The 19,269-nt window shown below is 37.9% G+C and overlaps 2 protein-coding genes across 2 annotated transcripts in view; one reads left to right on the top strand and one right to left on the bottom strand.

Moving 5' to 3' along the window:
- The window catches only part of LOC105620128 (voltage-dependent calcium channel subunit alpha-2/delta-3), a 151,114-nt gene that overhangs the window by 69,995 nt on the left and 61,850 nt on the right, over positions 1-19,269 (top strand). The window contains exons 6-10 of the mRNA XM_012201634.1: positions 14,601-15,203; positions 17,584-17,720; positions 17,878-17,958; positions 18,076-18,156; positions 18,641-18,715. Of these exons, the coding sequence (XP_012057024.1) occupies positions 14,601-15,203; positions 17,584-17,720; positions 17,878-17,958; positions 18,076-18,156; positions 18,641-18,715 (977 nt within the window). The remainder of the gene's footprint in view (positions 1-14,600; positions 15,204-17,583; positions 17,721-17,877; positions 17,959-18,075; positions 18,157-18,640; positions 18,716-19,269) is intronic.
- On the bottom strand, positions 8,522-8,923 carry LOC105620127. Its single transcript, XM_012201633.1, has one exon. It carries the CDS (start codon positions 8,921-8,923, stop codon positions 8,522-8,524), a length of 402 nt encoding a protein of 133 aa, XP_012057023.1.

Below are 19,269 nucleotides of genomic sequence, written 5' to 3'. Positions count from 1 at the left end.
TATATATATATATATATATATATATATATATATATATATATATATATATACGTTCATACATATACGTTCATACATATGAGTACATGTATTACAAAGGAAGAGAAAAAAGAAATATGTAATAAATACGTGTTAATGTATTTTTTATTTAAAAATTCTTTTGCAACCACTAGTTATATATTTTCAATACATTTTGTAACGCGCAATTCTTAACATGTTGTTCACATCGCATAGTATTAGCAACATCCAAATTAATTAAAGATTCCATATCTTCGTAAACTGCATCCAAGGTCTCAATATATGCGTTCTCGCTCATCGTCCAAAAGCAAGTTCCACAGCCACGTTCGTTTCTCGTGTCCCTTAACGTACACGATAACATCATGTTTAAATATAGCTCTCGTGATCAGGCATTTCGCCTCGTTGTACGGGACCATTCCGTCCTCCCACTGCAATCCATGTGATAAGCACTCAACCAGGAAGCGCAAGACCTGTCGGATCTTGTCAAAAATTTCCATGACACGGGACTCGTAAAAACGTATTGTGTGAGAACAGTCCCCTGTTTCAACACCGCTACTTCCTTCACAAATTTTTTGTTAACGATGAATCCTTGCAGATCCACGAACGTTGGCACGAGCATGTTGTTGAGAAGATTGCGATTGATTGCGGTCGAATGCATATCGTAGATTTTATATCATGTCGGAAGTGCGTTTAGGTCACAAGTGCGTGATTTTGCACAACGTTGCTCAATGGATTATACTGAACCACGCGATCGTGTATGATGAGACAATAGGTTGTATTTGCGAGTATTTCTCCTTACATTCAAAATCTAATCGCACGTCCACGGTGCCACTTTTGACCGATTCGTTCTGTCGAGAGCAATCGATGATCACGGACGGACTATTACGTAAAAAAGTTGTAAAGGTGAGACTCGGCTCGAGATACTCGTATCCGTAGTAGCCCTTGCAGAAACGCGCGTCCAAGTCATACAGAATCGCACATTTGTTTTTATCAAAATCCAGATTCAAGTCATCATACGGATAACATTCCGAATTCAAGTAGAGTTTCGCATTGGTTAATTTGCAATCGAATCGACTTATATCTTCAGACATGACGTTTTTTCGACCTGTTTGCATAGCCGAAAATGAGGTAGTGTGGCTACTCAAGCTGAGTAGCCGTCTTGATGGCCCATGAATGTTTGGTTGTGCTCTGCAAGAGCGGAAACTCGTACAGATCCCATAAGCGAAAAGCCATGCTCAGATATCGTCCGCTTTCCAAAGCGCGTAGCAACGATAACTTATTTATCTCGTTCAATAACGTGCGACATTCGCCACTGTATTTTGAATAATTCGAGCATTGATTCTGTCGCCGGATCTCCCATCAGACAATTGTTGTCGTTACGCGCTCGTATTAAAATCAACTCATGACGAGCGTTGATCACCACGCGTTTGTAATCTTCGCAAAATCCCAGCAGTACGTAGAGCGGTACACAGAAATTAAAATATCCGGCCGCAGTAGTCTGCGCATCCCAGCCGGCATTTCGCAGAATCACGGATGTTTACATAGTTTTTGAGTGTACTAGTTATGCCCACGTTTCTGTTACGATCAATCTCCACTTGAGTTCATATCGAATCTCATCGAATATGAATGCGACGCAATTATTTCCCAATATCACTCTGGACTTTGTTCTTCGTCAGTTTTTCCTCGACGTACAGAAAGCTTTCGTACAGTAGTGTGTACAGATCCTGTTGCTGTATGGGTATTCTTATTTCATCGCTGTACCCAAACGTTATGTTGGCGAACGGGCTGTACGTGTGAGTCTCAATCTTGACGGTGCGATCGTCGAAGATCGGCTTATCTTTAATGTTTAGGATATCAGTCCACTCAAATGTTGCGCACCGCGAATCCCAAAGACTTTAAAAATGTAACGTTTGACACGCTAAGCTTCTTCTTCTTCTTCTTCTTCTTTTATCTGATGCAGCTGGATGAGCGAGTGTTATCGAACTGTGACGTCACTGGCCTTGTAAAAAATGCGTTATCTCTCTGCGTATGCTCCGTTCCGTTCAGCACGAACATCTCACGCTCGCGTTATCACTGTCGCCATCGTATGTGCAATCTAACGGTGATCTCTTCTCTTCGAAAATCGAGCAATCGTCCGTTCTGATCGACGATGCGTATTGTTAGATCCGTAATGCTCTGTGCGATGATCGGCAGGTAAGTGATCTGCGCCTTTCCGATATCTTATATCCTGGAGGCACGCTCGGCGAAAATTCGTATATCGTGTGCACGCTTTTACCGTTGCTGTACGCGCCCGCGGTCATGTTACACTCTACGCGGATAACGTTTACATTCATTATGTTGATCGACACGTCCGATTCGTGCCACCTTCACGGTCGCAGTATATGCTTCGATGAGAATCCCAGCAGCGATCCAATGCTGTTGGGCTTGCCAAAGTTTATTCTGCACATCTAATCTCGCATCTCATCGTGTTATAGTTTGCGCGGAGCGTAATCAGGTATTCTCCATCTTCACTATTATCGTCATCAGTGTCACTGTTGTTGTTGTTGTTGTTGTCACCACGCACTACGTCAACGGTTTCAAGCGCGTCGCAGTGTGGACGTTTCCGTAAAATCGCGCGTTTCAAAAATTCATTTATGTCTCGCACTTCATATAAACCTTCGGAAATTGTAATTTCCGCATCATCTTTGGCGAAATAAAATTTGTTGTTCGATTCATTCACATTCGGTATCGATAAGTCTCAAAAATCGCCAGATCGAGCTCGTAATCTCCATCACTCAAATCTATAGCGGGAAAATAGTTCGCCGCAAGGACGGTGCTTTTCTCGCTCAGTAAGCGTCAATGACATGACGGAAAAAGCGTTCGACTAATACTAAAATTTCACAGCATCTCATCGAGCTTTTTAAATTCACGCACGTCTACCGTTTGTAGAAACCGTAGGCACATCTGTCCACAGAAGCTCTGTGATCGTACGTCTGATAGACGTGCCGGAATATGTAACTCGAAAGGAAGCGCATTTATCGATCGCTCGATTCAATAGACCGCTGCGCGACACTGACATTCGTTACAGTCTTTTATCTTCGATGCAGGGCCGTCGATGTGCGTCCGCTGCCACGGTTGATTGTAGTGCTCGTCGCAGTGACGATAGATTCGAACCTCCGAATCTGCCTTCACGTATTCCGGAAGCTTGTCCCAGACGTGTTCGATGTAGTCGCCATACACGCGTAAGAGTACGATCTTCGGTATATATTGCAGTTGCTCGACGCTTAAGTCTTGAATATCGGAAGGATGACACAGCGCGAGATACATTTTGCTACTGTGCGATTCGCGAATTTGCGCACCTTTAAATAGTCATTCGAGAGCGCAGTCTTTAGTGTCAGCATGAAATTCGTGCTGCAACCGCTAACGATACACTTCACAAATTGTGACGCGAAATCGCGAATGGAAAGCAGCGCGGAGAAGCGCAAGCACGGCGAGATGCTGCCGAGTACTATACGCGCGATCATTTGCGGCCCGTTGAATTGTAGTAAAACCAACGTTCTCATAAGCTTGCTCGAGAGTCCAAACGGCGTACGTTTTGAGAATGTGTATGTCTACTCAAAATCGTTGCAACAGCCAAAATATCAATATCTCGAAAATTTATTTACGTCTATCGATGAAATCGACTACTTTACATTCTCCAACAACAGCGTTGTCATTCCACCGAGCGAGGCGCGCCCAAATTCTATGTTTATCTTTGATGACGTAGCATGCGACAAGCAGGATGTGGTGAGAGAATACTTTTCGATGGGCCGCCATTCGAACGTTGACTGCTTCTATCTCTGTCAGACGTACGCGAGGATACCTAAACATCTAATACGCGACAATGCGAACCTGTTGATCCTGTTCAAACAGGATTGTACCAACTTTATACGTTTACAACGATCATATGAATACCGATATGTCGTATGATGAATTTTGTTTGTTGTATCGCGACTGTTGGCAAAAAAATATGGATTTTTAGTGATAGACAAGGATAGTGCGCTTAAAGACGGGAGATACAGAAAGGGATTTAATGAATTCGCGATACTGTAACGTGACTAGTCGTTGTCGATACTTCGCCAGAGATGAACATGGCTGATGTGCGCGCGCGTGAAAAAATTGCGAGGGAGATCGAGAAGACGAGCGAGTCAATCCGCAAAAAACATCGCGCTCTAAAGACCGATAGAATCGAGGAGGACATGGCATTGGACAGGCATTTTAAACCTATTATCAAACCTCTGCAGCAGATTGTTGACAACCTCCGTGCGCGTGATAAAGAGACAGTCGCGCGACGATAACGCAGCATCTGCCTCCAAGCGTGAGAGAAAAAAGGAGAAGAAGAAGGAGGAGGAGGAGGAGGGAGAGAAAGCAAGCGAGACGTTCGAGCGTTCCGCGACCCCGCGTAAATCTGATGATCGATCGCACGATCGTGTACAGCCGATAACCTCGATATATAACCGCGTAGCAAAATCATACCGACGATAGAGTCGTTGGACAATGTTTTCGAAACGATGGAAGACTCGCTAGCGACGAAGGTTCAAAATCGGTTGCAAACGTCGGAAGGTCGAGAGGCATTATGAGTCGGCTTAGGCTGGGTCAAAAGTACGTCGAGACTATCCTGAAGAGAACGAGATAAAGAAGAGCGATGTAGATTATGTGTACAGCGTTTACCTACACAAGAATGGATTGATGTTTGGCAATAAACGTTTCGACGTAGATGATGCGGACAACAATTATCGATGGTGTACGATATGTCGGTACACCTGGTCTTTATGAGTTGATTTTCAAGAGAATTCCCGATGATCTCCTTTATACGGAAGATATGAACAAGTACAAGAGCATGCTGCTGGCAACGAACGCGCACAAACACAAGCATCAATCGCCGATTATTGAGCAACAGGGGATACAAGTACAAATACGTAATCGCGCCGTTAATGTCAATCACACCCAAGAAACAGAAGAAGAAATCTGGAAAGAGATTACTTCATGCAATGATATTGAATGACAACGCGATTGATTACGTGCATTGGGATGATCCCAACGAACTAGTGGATCGTCTACGATTGCTCGACGCTTCGCACCGAGCGGGCAACAACGCTCACGACAACGAGATGTTGTCGATCATCGAGAAATTTCGCGAAGCTGGTCTTATTATAAATTAAATCGCGTATAGACGAAACGAGTCAGTCGAGTGATGTCAGTGAGAAAAAAAAATTCTTTTGCTCTGTGTATTAGGCGTTGAATCATGAAAAAGAGATTCAGCGAAAAGAGAAAAATTAGCTCCGAGAGACGTCGACTCGTCGAAGAATTGCATGCTCCGGCGAGAAGAAATTTTCCGCGAAGGCGCGTCAGTTCGAGAATACGACGATCTGTGGTAGGCTGATATCGTTGAGATGCGTCCGTACTCAGGCTCCAACAGAGGCCATCACTACATACTCACCGTCATCGATGTGTTAAGCAAGTACGCGTGGACCGTACCATTCAAGAGCAAGGATGGAAGCGAAACGGCTGTTATCGTTGAGATAATTCGAGCGAGTGGAAAATGTCCGAAAAATTTACAAATGGGGAAGGAATTTTACAACGCCGATGTGCAGAAAATCTTGAAAAAACACGAGGTTAATCACTATTCCACGTATTCGACGTTGAAAGCGTCAGTAGTTGAGCGGTTCAATCGCACGCTCAAAAACAACATGTGGAAGATGTTTACACTCAACGGCAATTACAAGTGGATCGACAAGCTACCGCGCCTCGTGTCAGATACAACGTGCGTAAGCATCGGACTATCGGCATGCGACCTGCTGACGTAACTCCCGCGATCGCCGAAAGACTTTTGGACACGGTGTACAGCACGATAAAGATTGCTGGTCAAAATTTCATCAAAATTTAAAGTGGGCGATTCGGTACGCCTGAGCAAGTACAAGACGATTTTTGAGAAGGGTTACACACCAAATTGGACTACCGAGGTGTTTACAATCCTTAAGATACAGCGTACCAATCCCGTAACCTATCTACTCGAGGATTATCGCGGAAAATCCATCGCTGGAGCGTTTTACGAGCATGAGTTGCATCGCGCTACTCATCCGGATGTGTATCTCGTGGAGAAAGTACTGCGCAGGAAAGGAAATAATGTGTACGTCTGGCTGGGATTCGATGGATCGCACAATTCATGGATACACAAAAACAATCATTTGATAAAATTTTGATTCGTGTATTTTTATTTCCACATATAAAAAATATATCAATATAAATATATAAACATTTTTTTTTATTATCCTTTCCATCTTCGTTTTGGAATATATAGATATAAATATACGATATATGAAATGAAAAAATAATAGTAATATATAATAAATGGTACTACATAAAATATAATAATAATACTTATATAAATGTAAAAAAAAAACATGCATTACGTGTATATTAAAATAATAGTGGTACATAATATTAGGTGTACAACTTTTTTCCGCCGTTTTCCTATAGATGGCTTTAGCGGTAAGTGGTTAGACGTCATACAATAAACTTGGGCATCTGTCAACATAACCCCATAGAAACATTAGTCGATTTGTGTCTGCATCATAAAGTTATTCTCGATTGAAAATGTCAGTTTACGAGCCAAATTCTCGTCATTTGCGGGAGGTTTTAATTTTTTGCTTCAATATGAAGAAATCTGCGGCTGAGGCTCATCGAATGCTCTCAAATATTTATGGTGAGCCCGCTATTAGTGAAAGAACGTGTCGTGAGTGATTTCAACGCTTCAAGAACGGTGATTTTGACGTCCAAGGTCATGCTCTGTATGACCTATATGAGCTGGTGGGACCAGTTCGGCGTAGTGTATTATGAACTGTTAAAACCGACTGAAACAATCACAGGCGATCGATATCGAACGCAATTGATGCGTTTGAGCCGAGCATTGAAAGACAAACGGCCGCAATACAACGAGAGACATGATAAAGTGATTTTGCAACATGACAATGCTCGACTCCATGTTGCGAAAGTGGTCAAGACATACTTGGAAACGTTGAAATGGGAAGTCCTACCCCACCCGCCGTATTCTCCAGACGTTGCTCCCTCTATCACTTGTTTCGATCAATGGCACACGGCCTGGCTGACCAGCACTTCCGGTCTTATGAAAAAGTAAAAAATTGGATCGATTCGTGAATAGCCTCAAAAGATGACCAGTTTTTTCGATGCGGGATTCGTATGCTACCCGAAAGATGGGAGAAAGTAGTGGCCAGCGATGGACAATACTTTGAATCATAAATGTATAACCAGTTTTTTACAATAAAGCCTCGAATTTCGGAAAAAAAACGGCGGAAGCAAAGTTGTACACCTAATAGTAATATGCATAAATGATAAAAAGAAAAAAAATATGGGATACATAAAATATAAAATTGAAATACTAGTAGTATATAAATGTTAAAAACATATAATATGTATTATATGAAAGTATAATAATCGTAATACTAATAATAATGCTATTACATAAAAACATGTAATAATACTTGCATAAATGTGAAAAAAATGTAAATTATAATAAGTACATAATAGCATATATTACAGCAATAACATATATTACAAAGGTATCCGCCAATGCCCCCACGGTAATGTCTCGAGTCCGGTATGGGGTATCGTTTGTCATCGTATGGATTCAGAGCGATTTTCGATTCGGATATCGTGTACACCTCGTATAATTTAGATCGTATACACAATTGATGGCGAGTCATTTCGATCTCTTCGTTCAAACATCGCGTATAATCATCGAACGTTATCGTTCGCGCTACGACGTTATTCTTTATACCTTTCACCTTTTGTCCTTCTTGCCATCCACTCTCACCGCGTACATCTTCGCTCTCAGTCCAACGAATTCAGTCATTATCGCACCATTATTTTCATCCTTCATCAGGCCAGATACTTTTTTATTCGCGAGAGGCATACTGTACACGTTGTCTGCCGAATAATCGCTCGTGTCGAATCTAGCGATATCGTGTTTCATATTCTTGTAAACATCGTCGCATTCTATATGATAAATGAAACTGTCCGTGTCGGTACATGATCTTGCATTTATCGCGATACATCAGTGACATGTACTCGTGGTGAAATTCGTACAAGCAGACTTTCGATATGTCGAGTATGCACATACTCATAAATCGGCTTGTCAAACTTTACCTCGAGTTTGCGCATTTCGACGGCGATCAAATTTTCCGCAAAGACACTGCGGCTGTGAAAATTCGGTTTCGGCGATCATTGCCTCCGCGCCGTACCGTCCGTCCCATTTTGTTATTAATTTTACATCAATTTTGCGCATATTTTCCATGGTCTTACTGAATACCGTGTTGTTCATTAGTTTATACAAATTTTTTTCGAAATCGTTTTTTGCGCGCGTTCTAAATTGTGTATTGAGTTCAATGTAATCGCGGAGCCCTGGAGATTGAGCGAATTGTAGCACCCGGTGAATCTTTGTTACGCGAAGACTGTGACGAGTACATTGCTACAGGTTGCGATAGTGGATGACGTAACGCTGCTTATCGTACAACGTCGCTAGAAGTTTATTTTCGCGCTTGCTGGGTGGTTTATCGCGCGTTGGGCAGAAAGATAGGTCAGTGTGTCGGTCATGTAAATGCTGCAGATACTCGAGATCGACCTCGAGAATATAACCGGTGGATGAATCCGGAGCGATCGCGCTCACATCAAAGTTCGCAGCGTCTTCGATCCATTGAAATTCGGCGTATGGCAAAGGTTGACACATCGCCCATCCATATAAATTATTCACATCGTAATACATCAAGTACAACAACGGTTTCGATGGATCCAACGAACACATGTACTTGTTATTAGCCTGTGCGTATCTGCTGGAACATTGACTGAAATTGCGCTCGATGAACATGATCATATCAATGTCGGTGAGCAACTCGAATCTTACATGCGTATGTTTCAGCATGGCGTCCCACGTGAAACCTGGCAATGTATAATAATGCGCGGAATCGAGACGGTAATTCGCGATGCAACTATTGCGGAAATTTTCGAAAATGATCGGCTAATAACAAGACATCAGTTTTCAAGTATAAATCACTGTACTCGTCGAGCGTTCAGATAGAGAATCGCTGCCATAGCGTGAGCATAATCGCTCTCGGGTACGGTATCGCTTGTCAACGAATTGAAAAATAATTCGCGCGGTGGTAAGTGCATGTCCTGCAATTTTTCGACGCAACCAATGTACTCGTACGGAAAGACACTTTTTTGTGTGAAAGCTTTCGCGCTGAGCTTGCAAAATTCGGAACGTACAATTTTTAATTTATCTTTGTCGAGATACGACGTCAATTTATCGAGGCTTGCATTTAGAAATTTGAAAGAATCAATGAATCTTAATTTTACACCATTTTTCTGAAAATTCTTTTCAGTTTTGTTTTTGGTGCTATCAACATGTTTGATGAATGAAATATATTTTTCCTTCGTTATCGGTAGTACATCTACATATCCATCGTATGCAGTAGCAATTTTTTTAGTTATAAAATGAGCATCATAGCCCGATAAATTGTGAAATACGATCGGAATATAGAACGAATTTTTATAATTTAAGTTACAATTTGAATGCGCTGGACCGCGGTGATCTATCGGTGAGATGACAATGATCGCGGACTCGCGTATCGTCCGGCGCGAACAGTTTCTCGCAGATGACAACGTGTCGCGCTACAGTATGCCTCCCATTGCTGTTTAGACAATGTTTCCATGGGCACGTTGGCGGATACGATATTTTTCATGCGATGTGCCAAATCGTTGAGTTGTTGCGCGAACCAGATTATATAGCCTTCATCGCGACGGAAGTAATACGACGATAATAATGTGTCGTCATACGCGCATCGTACGTAATAGTCTATGTTAAACGCTTCATGCCGCTGGTACGCATACGACGACGCGTCTTTCTTGTCGGATTCTGTCTTATATAGGATGCATTCCAGGTCGGCGTAGACGATGAACGGTTCCCGGTATTCGTTCCCGGTTGCTGTAGTTGTCAAATTCGAGCCACTTGTCGTCCTCGCTCGGCAGTCGGATAGCGCAGTCGTTGATCTTTTGGCAGTCCATTTCGTGCAATTGCAATTTTTCGCACGAATTGAAGTAATGAAGACATCTATAAATAATAGAGAAATCATATTTCTTTTTTACTGTTTTTTTTTATTGGGGTTTCTTATTATACTTACCAATCGCAGAAAAATTTCTTGTTTTTTTTCCCACTAATCTGCAAGCTCATGAAACGCGATAGATTTTTTATCCACGCAAAGTAGCCAAGGTTGTCGTTGTGTGAATCTTGTAGATACAGGAGATTGACGTGCTTCTCCTTCTTGTTATCAGTGAGCCGTAGAGAAACGACTTGTTTATTCTCGATGCTGTATCGTTGATCGACACCGCGTTCAATCGTTCGAATTTAGAAATGTCTTTTAAAGTCATTGGAAACTCAATGTTTGTGAGATTTAATACTATCGTATAATGCGGATAAGACGATTCCCGCTCCGTATACTTTTCAGTTGGGTACAGAGCGGCGACTACCGACACGCGAAGCACGCATTGTCCGTCGTACGAACACTGATTACCGCTCGTTTCGTCGCTATTTCTCGTGGCCCTTCGATGTGACATCCCGCGCGCAGGGGATTTAGTTTATTCACATTGATATCATTTATTCAAATTCAATATACATGACAATGCCCACCCGCTGTCGCGTTCCTGGAACTCTTCGAGCGATGCTAGAATAGGCTCGACGTGCTGCTCGTATCACACGCGCAAATCGATATATCTCGCTGTTCTTTGTAACTATGCTCTTATTAGCACATTTATCCTTCATCGCGAACTCATCGTTGAACGCGGTGTTCACTTTTACACTACCGTGTAAAAGTCTTTCTACAGCGTCTCGCACTCGTTCTAGAATTTTTCAGCGTCTTCTAAAAACCGTCGCGGCTCGATGTGATTAAAGTTTATCACCGCACCTGTCAATATACGCCTCGAACGCGGCGTCGATCTCTCGCCAGACAAGAGATCGTTCGTTGCTACTCGCGTACTCGCCACCAATGTGCACGAAACGTCGCTCCAATTGCGACTTTGCACCCGCGAGTCGCGCGATCCTCGCCACCACGGATTGTCTGTGTCCAACGGCGAAGCGCGGACGCTTGGCACGACAAAATTCTTCGAGCTGCTCGATGCACTCGTCGTATCGTTGTAGCCACGCGAAACACTTCACCAGAGTAGCGACTTAGCCGCACTGCTCCAACAGTTCGCGTTCCACTCGCTCATGATTTTCCATGTCTTTTCACAGTTTTTAGATCACGTCGCACTCTTCCATGGAGCACTTGCACTTGTGACTCGTTCACACACATTGCAACATCGTGACATATCTAGAATATCATAACGTTCTAACACTTTTTCATTATGTTTGTTTGCGAAAGTGCACTATTCGCACTCAAAGCATTGTTTGTCACATCTATTGAAAAACAGTTTTAATGCAAGATCGCGATCACGAAACTTCATCCATATATTGTCAATAATCAGCAGTTCGACACACTTTTCATTACCCACGGGAATCTTAATGCACATGCACCAATCTTGGCTCTTATCTGCGATTTTCTTCGCCCAATAATAATCGTCCTTTATTACATTTCTATTCCACCAACAATGTCTCTTTTCATACTTATCGTCCTCGTAACATTTGTCTCGTAACCGTGAGTACACTTTCTGTCGTGCGAGTAAAGACCAGTCAGAAACGGGCTCTTTAATAACTATTCCATGTTTTTCATCACGTATACCGAATTCTCGATCGCGTAGAAATTGCACCGGCGATATTCGCACATTTGTATCTCTTTTTTGCGAATTATCGAGAACATACAGCACATCATCTACATTATAGTCTTTCCACATATTTTCCAATACTGTTCACAATAGTTCTTTTTTAATGTGTGCAGGGTGGGCCCATGCTGTACGAGAATGTACTGTACAAAGGTCCTCTGCAATTCGTGCACGATTTACCGTCTAGCTTACCGAAAGAACCAGTCTCATGCTCCCTCACGTGATACATTCCTACATCGTTAATGTCAGCTATACGAATCATGCATGCTGTGCATACAGTTAAAGTACCACCCGTATAATAATTGTGGATCACACAGTGTTTAGTACGAGCGTTCAACGTACGGATTTCCGAAGGCTGTACAAATTTTTCTACGCGATCGATTTCATACTCGCTCGTATCACTAGCACATCCATTATCATCGGATATATATATAGCATTTCTTCGTCAGACTCTTGGTCCCTTATATTCTCAAAGTCTACTTCCATTTCTTCGAATACTTCGTCTCTGATGTTTGCGAACTGTTCCGGATCCATGTTTCTAATATACTCGGCTACGTTAGCTATGTTCTCAACGTTTCTGATATTCTTGACTTCTACATCGTCCATTATGTTCTCAAATTCTATTTCCATTGCTTTAAATAACTTGTCTGCATTCACACCATCCATGTCCTGAACGTTTGCACGATAGTCAACCATACTTTTCGCATTATATAATACTTATTGCGATTCGGTAATCTTTAAAGGCGCCAACTGAGATGCCGCGCGCTTATGATCCCATTATATATTCCATTTTGTGACTTCTTTGTCTACCCTTTATCTACCATCCCTATTGGGTCGCAGTAGTGACGACATGTCACCGATCTTCCGACGGTTCTTCCTAAATAAATATCTTTATCGATGCTTCTGACCTTGAAAGAAAGAACTGTGAGAACGCATCAATGATATGTTACCAAGACAAAATATCTTGTTTGCGTTATAATACCGCGGTTTTGGGACGTGGGATCTGCGGCGGCAGCGGCCCAAAAAAATTTTGAGGTGGACGCGGGGTGGCGGCAGCGGGGTGGCGGCAGGATGTGAGGTGACAGTCCCCAGTGATACGTGATCCCACAACATGGCGGTATCACGTATCATTATAAACACCGATAGCGGGGACTTCCCGCACTCTCCTCCTCCTTCCCCACGCCTACAAGTACCTCCGGCGCCTACGAATATCCCTTGCGCCCCGCGCTCCCCTCTAGCCCCATGGGTTAGAACTCGCCTTGCTATACTACTAACGTTGAAGCAAAAGTGCAAGTCATTTAAAAAAAATTTTTTCTTGAAAAATTTAATACAGATGTCTAAAAACTAAAACTAAAAAACATTTTTTGTGTAAAACATATCTCTTACATTATTATATGATATTTTTTTGATAGAGATTTTTGAAATGCTGTTATCACTTTTCGAAAAATAATCGCCTACATAGCGTTATTCAATGAAGATTTTTTTATTCTATGCACGTCAAAGTTGACGTTTATTTTTTAATTTTAAAAGATCGACTTCAAATTAACATCATTTGTAATAAAATTTTTACATAGAAACATGATTTGAAACATTTGAAAGTTTTAAAATTTAATGATTTAAGTTTTAAAATGATTATGATATTAAAATGATTATTTCAAACGTTTTATAATCATTTTTTACAGAGCTACATATAATAAATCTTGATTTTGGATTTTTTGACACTAATAATCTTTTAACTTCAAGATAATATAACTTCGTCAAAAATGATCGTAATGAGATTTTTAAAAAAGCATTTTTAGAGAACTCTTTATTTTTGAAATCGATATTTCAATTGGCTAATCTTTTACAGAGCTAAATAGATATCTGTCAGAAATCTGAAAATTTGGACAAATTTTATAAAGGTCTATGGCGTGAAGTAAAAATCACACAAAAATGTGATTACACCAGAAAGAGTGAATCTTTACCTTCAATTTGTTTTTTTATTAAGTGCTGTACGATTTTTTTTTCATCGAGTTATTGTTTCACCCGTTGAAGCAAAAATGATCACTTTTGCTATAGAATCTATATTTATTCTTTTGATTGTTGTAAACCGCATTTTTATGTGGTTTTTACTTCACGCCATAGACTTTTGTAAAGTTTATAAAAATTTTTCAGATTTGACAGTTATCCATTTGAGTCCGTATATCTCCGTAAGAATTAGTCAGATTAAAATATCAATTACCGATTTCGAAAGTAAATATTTCAAGCTTTCAAGTGCTTTCTTGATTTTTTGTTTGCAATAATTTTTCCCCGAGTTTGATGTTCTGAATATTGCGCAATTTTGAAGTGTTCCCTCTTTTTGTTGAATAGTGTATTCTTTAGAATTATACATACGAATACATTCTCTGTCAAATATGACAGAGAACGCCATCATTTCAATTAAAGTTAAATGTTTCGAATAATACAATATATATTCTTTTATTAAATAAATTTATTTCAGATATGATTGCACTTTTAACACGTTCTCTGTTAAAATACTGATCGTAGGGATTCCAAACTAATACATAATGGATTTAATTTTTAAAAGCTTGTTCCTGTTTGTTCTAGTTTTTAGAATGGTAGATTGAATCTTTTGATGATCATTAAAGACTCAATGATGAAATGACTTCACTTACTTGCACGTAAAATTTACATACGATAGCATTCTAGAATTAAATTTGTGTAAGAAATGTGATTTATTATGTATTTATATGTTACAGCGATATCATGGCCACCGATGGAGGGTACACCTGGAGCATTTAGGTCCTCGCATCATCGAACGGTTCGTGATGTGTATGATTTTAGGATGTCGAATTGGTTTGTTGGGGCGGCAAACAGCCCGAAAGATCTAGCGATATTGATCGATAGCGCGACGTACACGTCTGACCGGAATCGGCGATTAACAATAACTACGACAAAAGTCGTCTTGGATACTTTAGGGCCGGACGATTATATAAACGTATATCGTTATGGCGAGAATGCCGAGGAAATAGTGCAGTGCTTCAAGGATAGCCTGGTGCAGGCGTCACCTGAAAATATTCATGAGATGAAGGTAGCTTTAAGTTCCCTGAAACACGAAGACACTGTGACCAATATTTCAGCTGCGCTCAGCACCGCCTTCGAGATCCTTCATAAATACAACCGCTCCAGTCAAGGAAGCCAGTGCAACCAGGCCATTATGTTGATCACATCCGACACCGATGGCCCACCTGCAGAAGTGATAAAACGTTACAATTGGCCGCATATGCCCGTACGGATCTTTACCTATCTCATCGGTGGGGACAAGAGTCTTGATCTCCAAAACACGGCGTGCACCACTAAAGGTTACTCATCGATAGTTTACAGATGTACAAAGTCTCACAATCAATAATGTAATCAGAAAAAGAATGATTCTACGTGAAAAAGAAAAAAATAAAACGTAGTCAATTTTTATATATACAAGTTTGTTTTGTTTTCGGAAAAAATTATTTTAAAAATTGGAACAGTAAAGTCATATTTATATTTCCTTTTTATCCTTTAAATTATTTCTAAAAATTTCTTATATTTCTTATTGTAAATTATAGTTTTGTTAATGGTTAGTTAAATATATCATTTTCTTTAAAAGTGACATAATTCAGAAAATTAAGTTTCTTGATAAAACTATGACAGAAAATTATTGTTGACTAATTAAATAATATTGACAAAAAAAATATTCTTAACAATCAAATGCCATTTTTGTCATTATTATTTGTCACAATCCTTAAAAAAATTATCCTTTTTTTAGTTGTGATGAATTTGACGACTTTTTAAAATCATCCATTTAGAGACGTTTTGACGATTTTTTTATATAATTCGTATTCACTTTTGACTGATAAAGTAATGCTTATCTAACTAATTTATGATAAAAACTCGAAAATTATGTTTTTAGAATTATGTTACTTTTGAAATAAAGGAAGAATATGAAAAAACGACATTATATTAGAAAATTAAAAGTGATGTTACATACAGGATACCGGAAAGCGATAAACTTAAAAGAGATAAATCTAAACAACTGATTGTTAAGTTAGATAAACTGAAAAGAGTAATAAACCTGATAACTAACTGAATTAAACTATACAACTTTTGTTAAGTAACTCATATGTCTAGCTATGTTTCCTTAAGGTGTTAAATGTCAATTTAATTTGTAGCTGTCTAATTTATGCTACTTTTTATAAGTTTAAACTGAATGAAAAGTTTTTAAATTTTGTTTAATTTTTTTATTGTAATAAGTGTTTAAATTCGTATCTACTCTTTACTCTTATTACATGTACGTCACACTATTTAGAGCAATACTAGAATTTACTTGCAACTTTTGCGCTGATTTTTAATTAAGTTTCCGCCGTCTGCCTTATCAACCACGTCTAAATGCTGATTTGGTGAAGTATAAAACAAGCTAAAAATCGCCCGAAAGTTACAAGCAAGTTCCAGCATTGCTTTAGAAAATTCCAAAATTATTACGGTTATATGCATTCATTATTCTGTTAATAAAATTTTGAGTATCAACCATGTACTTGAAACTTCGACATGTCCACACAAGAAAAAAAGTACGCATTATGATAAAAAAAAACTCATAATATATATATATATGTCTTATATATATGTCTTATATATATAACACTATTTTAATTATATCTTTTATCTCACAATAATATATTCTTATAATATACTATAATAATTTTTTTTTAAGAATTTTTTATATTTTAAATTTATAAAAAGGTTTCTGAAAAATATCTTAAATTTCTTTAGATTTTATAAGTTTTCTACAAAAATTATGAGAAATCATAAAATATTTCAGAATTCACGCATACATGTAAAAAATTCTAAAAAAGATGTATATCTGTATTTTCTCAGCATTTCTGAAAATTCCAATTCATTTAAAAAATCAGAAATTATTTAAAAAGTTAGTTATATTAAATTACAGAAATTCCAAAATTATGAAAAATTACATAAAGAATTAAAAGAAAAATTTTCCCCAGGGCACTAAGTCTGGAAATTAATATTTTAAGGAGATGTTGCCAAATATGTATTACTTAACAAATATTATTTAATTTAATATATATAATTATTTAGAGACGACTCATTTTGCCTACAAATCGATTGCTTACAACATCGTTTGCTTACATCACTTTTGCCGACAGTTCATTTGCACAAAAATTATTACCTACAGCTCGATATATGCACTTTATGCACAAATTAAAATTTTAATTTGTTTTTTTATGAAGTTTTGTACGATTTTTTTTTCTCCGAATTATTCAATGTTGAAGCAAAAACGATCTTTTTTTCTATGTTGAATAACTCGAAAAAAATCGTAGAGGTCAATAAAAAAGCAAATTAATCGGATAAATTTATATTGAAATCGTGATCATTGTTTTGCAAACAAAATTTTAAGAAAAGTTGAAATGTTGAGAGATAAATTTTGTAACTTTTAATGATTTATTCCGGACTACTAATTTACACAAATTTATACAAATTTTATTTTTATAATTTTAAATTAGTGGAAGAAAAATTTGATTTTTTTTATTTCTAAAGTCTCATAACCTTTTAAATATTAAGAATTATATAACAATAGAGTATATTTATATATAAAGATTGAGAAATACAATTTATACTTGACTATAACATCGAATATTAAAAAAATAAAATGTTATGTATAATATCTCATGTTAATAATATTGATTTCTATAGGATTTTACGCGAGAATAACGAACGCGGACGAAATCCATAATAAAGTTTTCGAGTACGTGAAAGTTTTAGCGCGGCCTATGGTACTCTATCAACATGATCATCCTCTTCATTGGAGTCCCGCTTACGTAGGTGGAAAAGTAAGCGATTTAATTCACACACATAAATTATTATATTAATTACATTGATTAATTTATGCATTGCGGAATATTTTTATAAATATATAATTTTTTATTGTCATATACCTATGCATAAATATTCTGCAGTATTTCTACATTAATAACAATTGACTTTCAGAGTAGTAGATATGACAGAGAAAATCGGGGCCAATTGATGACATCTGTGACAGCTCCGATTTTAGATCGCCGGAATTATACGGTAATTATACTTTAAATACAATAGTTATGTGCTGATACTTTAATATTGTGCGAGCACTTTAAATGTATGAAGTAATGTATAAATAAATTGCACTTCATTATATGTTATCATTCTAAGGTAAAAACGGCTAATTTATTGGGTATTGTCGGTACTGATGTACCTATCGAAGAAATTCAGAAACTCGTGCCGTCTTACAAGGTATAAACTAATGTTTTCTTCATTATTCGGTCTGATCATACCAATTGCTTGGCTTTCAGAAAGACTTGGCTCTTTGGTCGCTATTCATAATCCGTTCTTATTTTAAGACTATCTTAGGTAATGTTTAAAAATGTTTAATACGACTTTCTGATTGGTTTATTAGATATCTTAAGACTGTATGTAAAAGGATCGATATTTATAGTCGATTCTTAAATTTAAGAATCGATTATAAATATCGATCTTTGTCGGATCTTTTCCTATAGAGTTTTATACAATTTTATCTTAAATAATAAATGAAAAATAAAAAGTGAGAATTAAATAGAATAAGAAATATTTTATTTTTAGAAAAATACAAATCAATGTATTAGAGAAAGACATATTCAATCATAATTAGCCACTAAATTGGTGTGACCAGTTCATGTTTATATATTTTGCTCATTGACTAAACATCATAATACGTATTAACGCGTTTCTTACATTACAGTTAGGAGTTAATGGATATTCATTTATTGTTGACAATAATGGCAGAATTCTATATCATCCTGACCTACGACTTCTCGTAAGTATTAATGTCATCGCGATGAATAACAACAACGTGTTCAAATAATTTCACAAATTTCACAAATATGTAATTTTAATGTTAGTACAGTTTTTTTCGGTAAAAGTCTTACAGTAAAAGATTACTTTTTGATTTTGACACATGTTGTAGAGTTCATTCCTAAGTAATATGCATTTTAAATTAGATGGCTCTCTTATCATATTTTTTAAAATCTTTTAAGTTCAAAATATTAAGATGTCCTTACAACTACTGCCTAACTAACCTTTTAAAAATGTATTCTTGAAATAATTTTAAGTCAAAAATTGTACGAAATGTGAGAGTATAATAGTTTTGAAATTAGTATCTAATGATTAAAGTTCATTAAGCACAGAATTTATATTTTCCATGCTCAAACATGATGATATAACAAGTGATAAAGATGCCACCATGAGGATCATCAAAATTATGTAAAAATGTAATTATTTTTATTGAGAAATTATTTCTGCTTTTGTGTAAAATTTATCTGAGAAAAAAAGTTTTATATATTAGGTGTACAACTTTGCTTCCGCCGTTTT

Source organism: Atta cephalotes, assembly GCF_000143395.1.
Source record: "Atta cephalotes unplaced genomic scaffold scaffold00024, whole genome shotgun sequence".
Classification (NCBI taxonomy): Eukaryota; Metazoa; Arthropoda; class Insecta; order Hymenoptera; family Formicidae; genus Atta; species Atta cephalotes.
The sequence above is the reverse complement of the archived record's forward strand: the minus strand, read 5'-3'. Positions and strand labels throughout refer to the sequence as shown.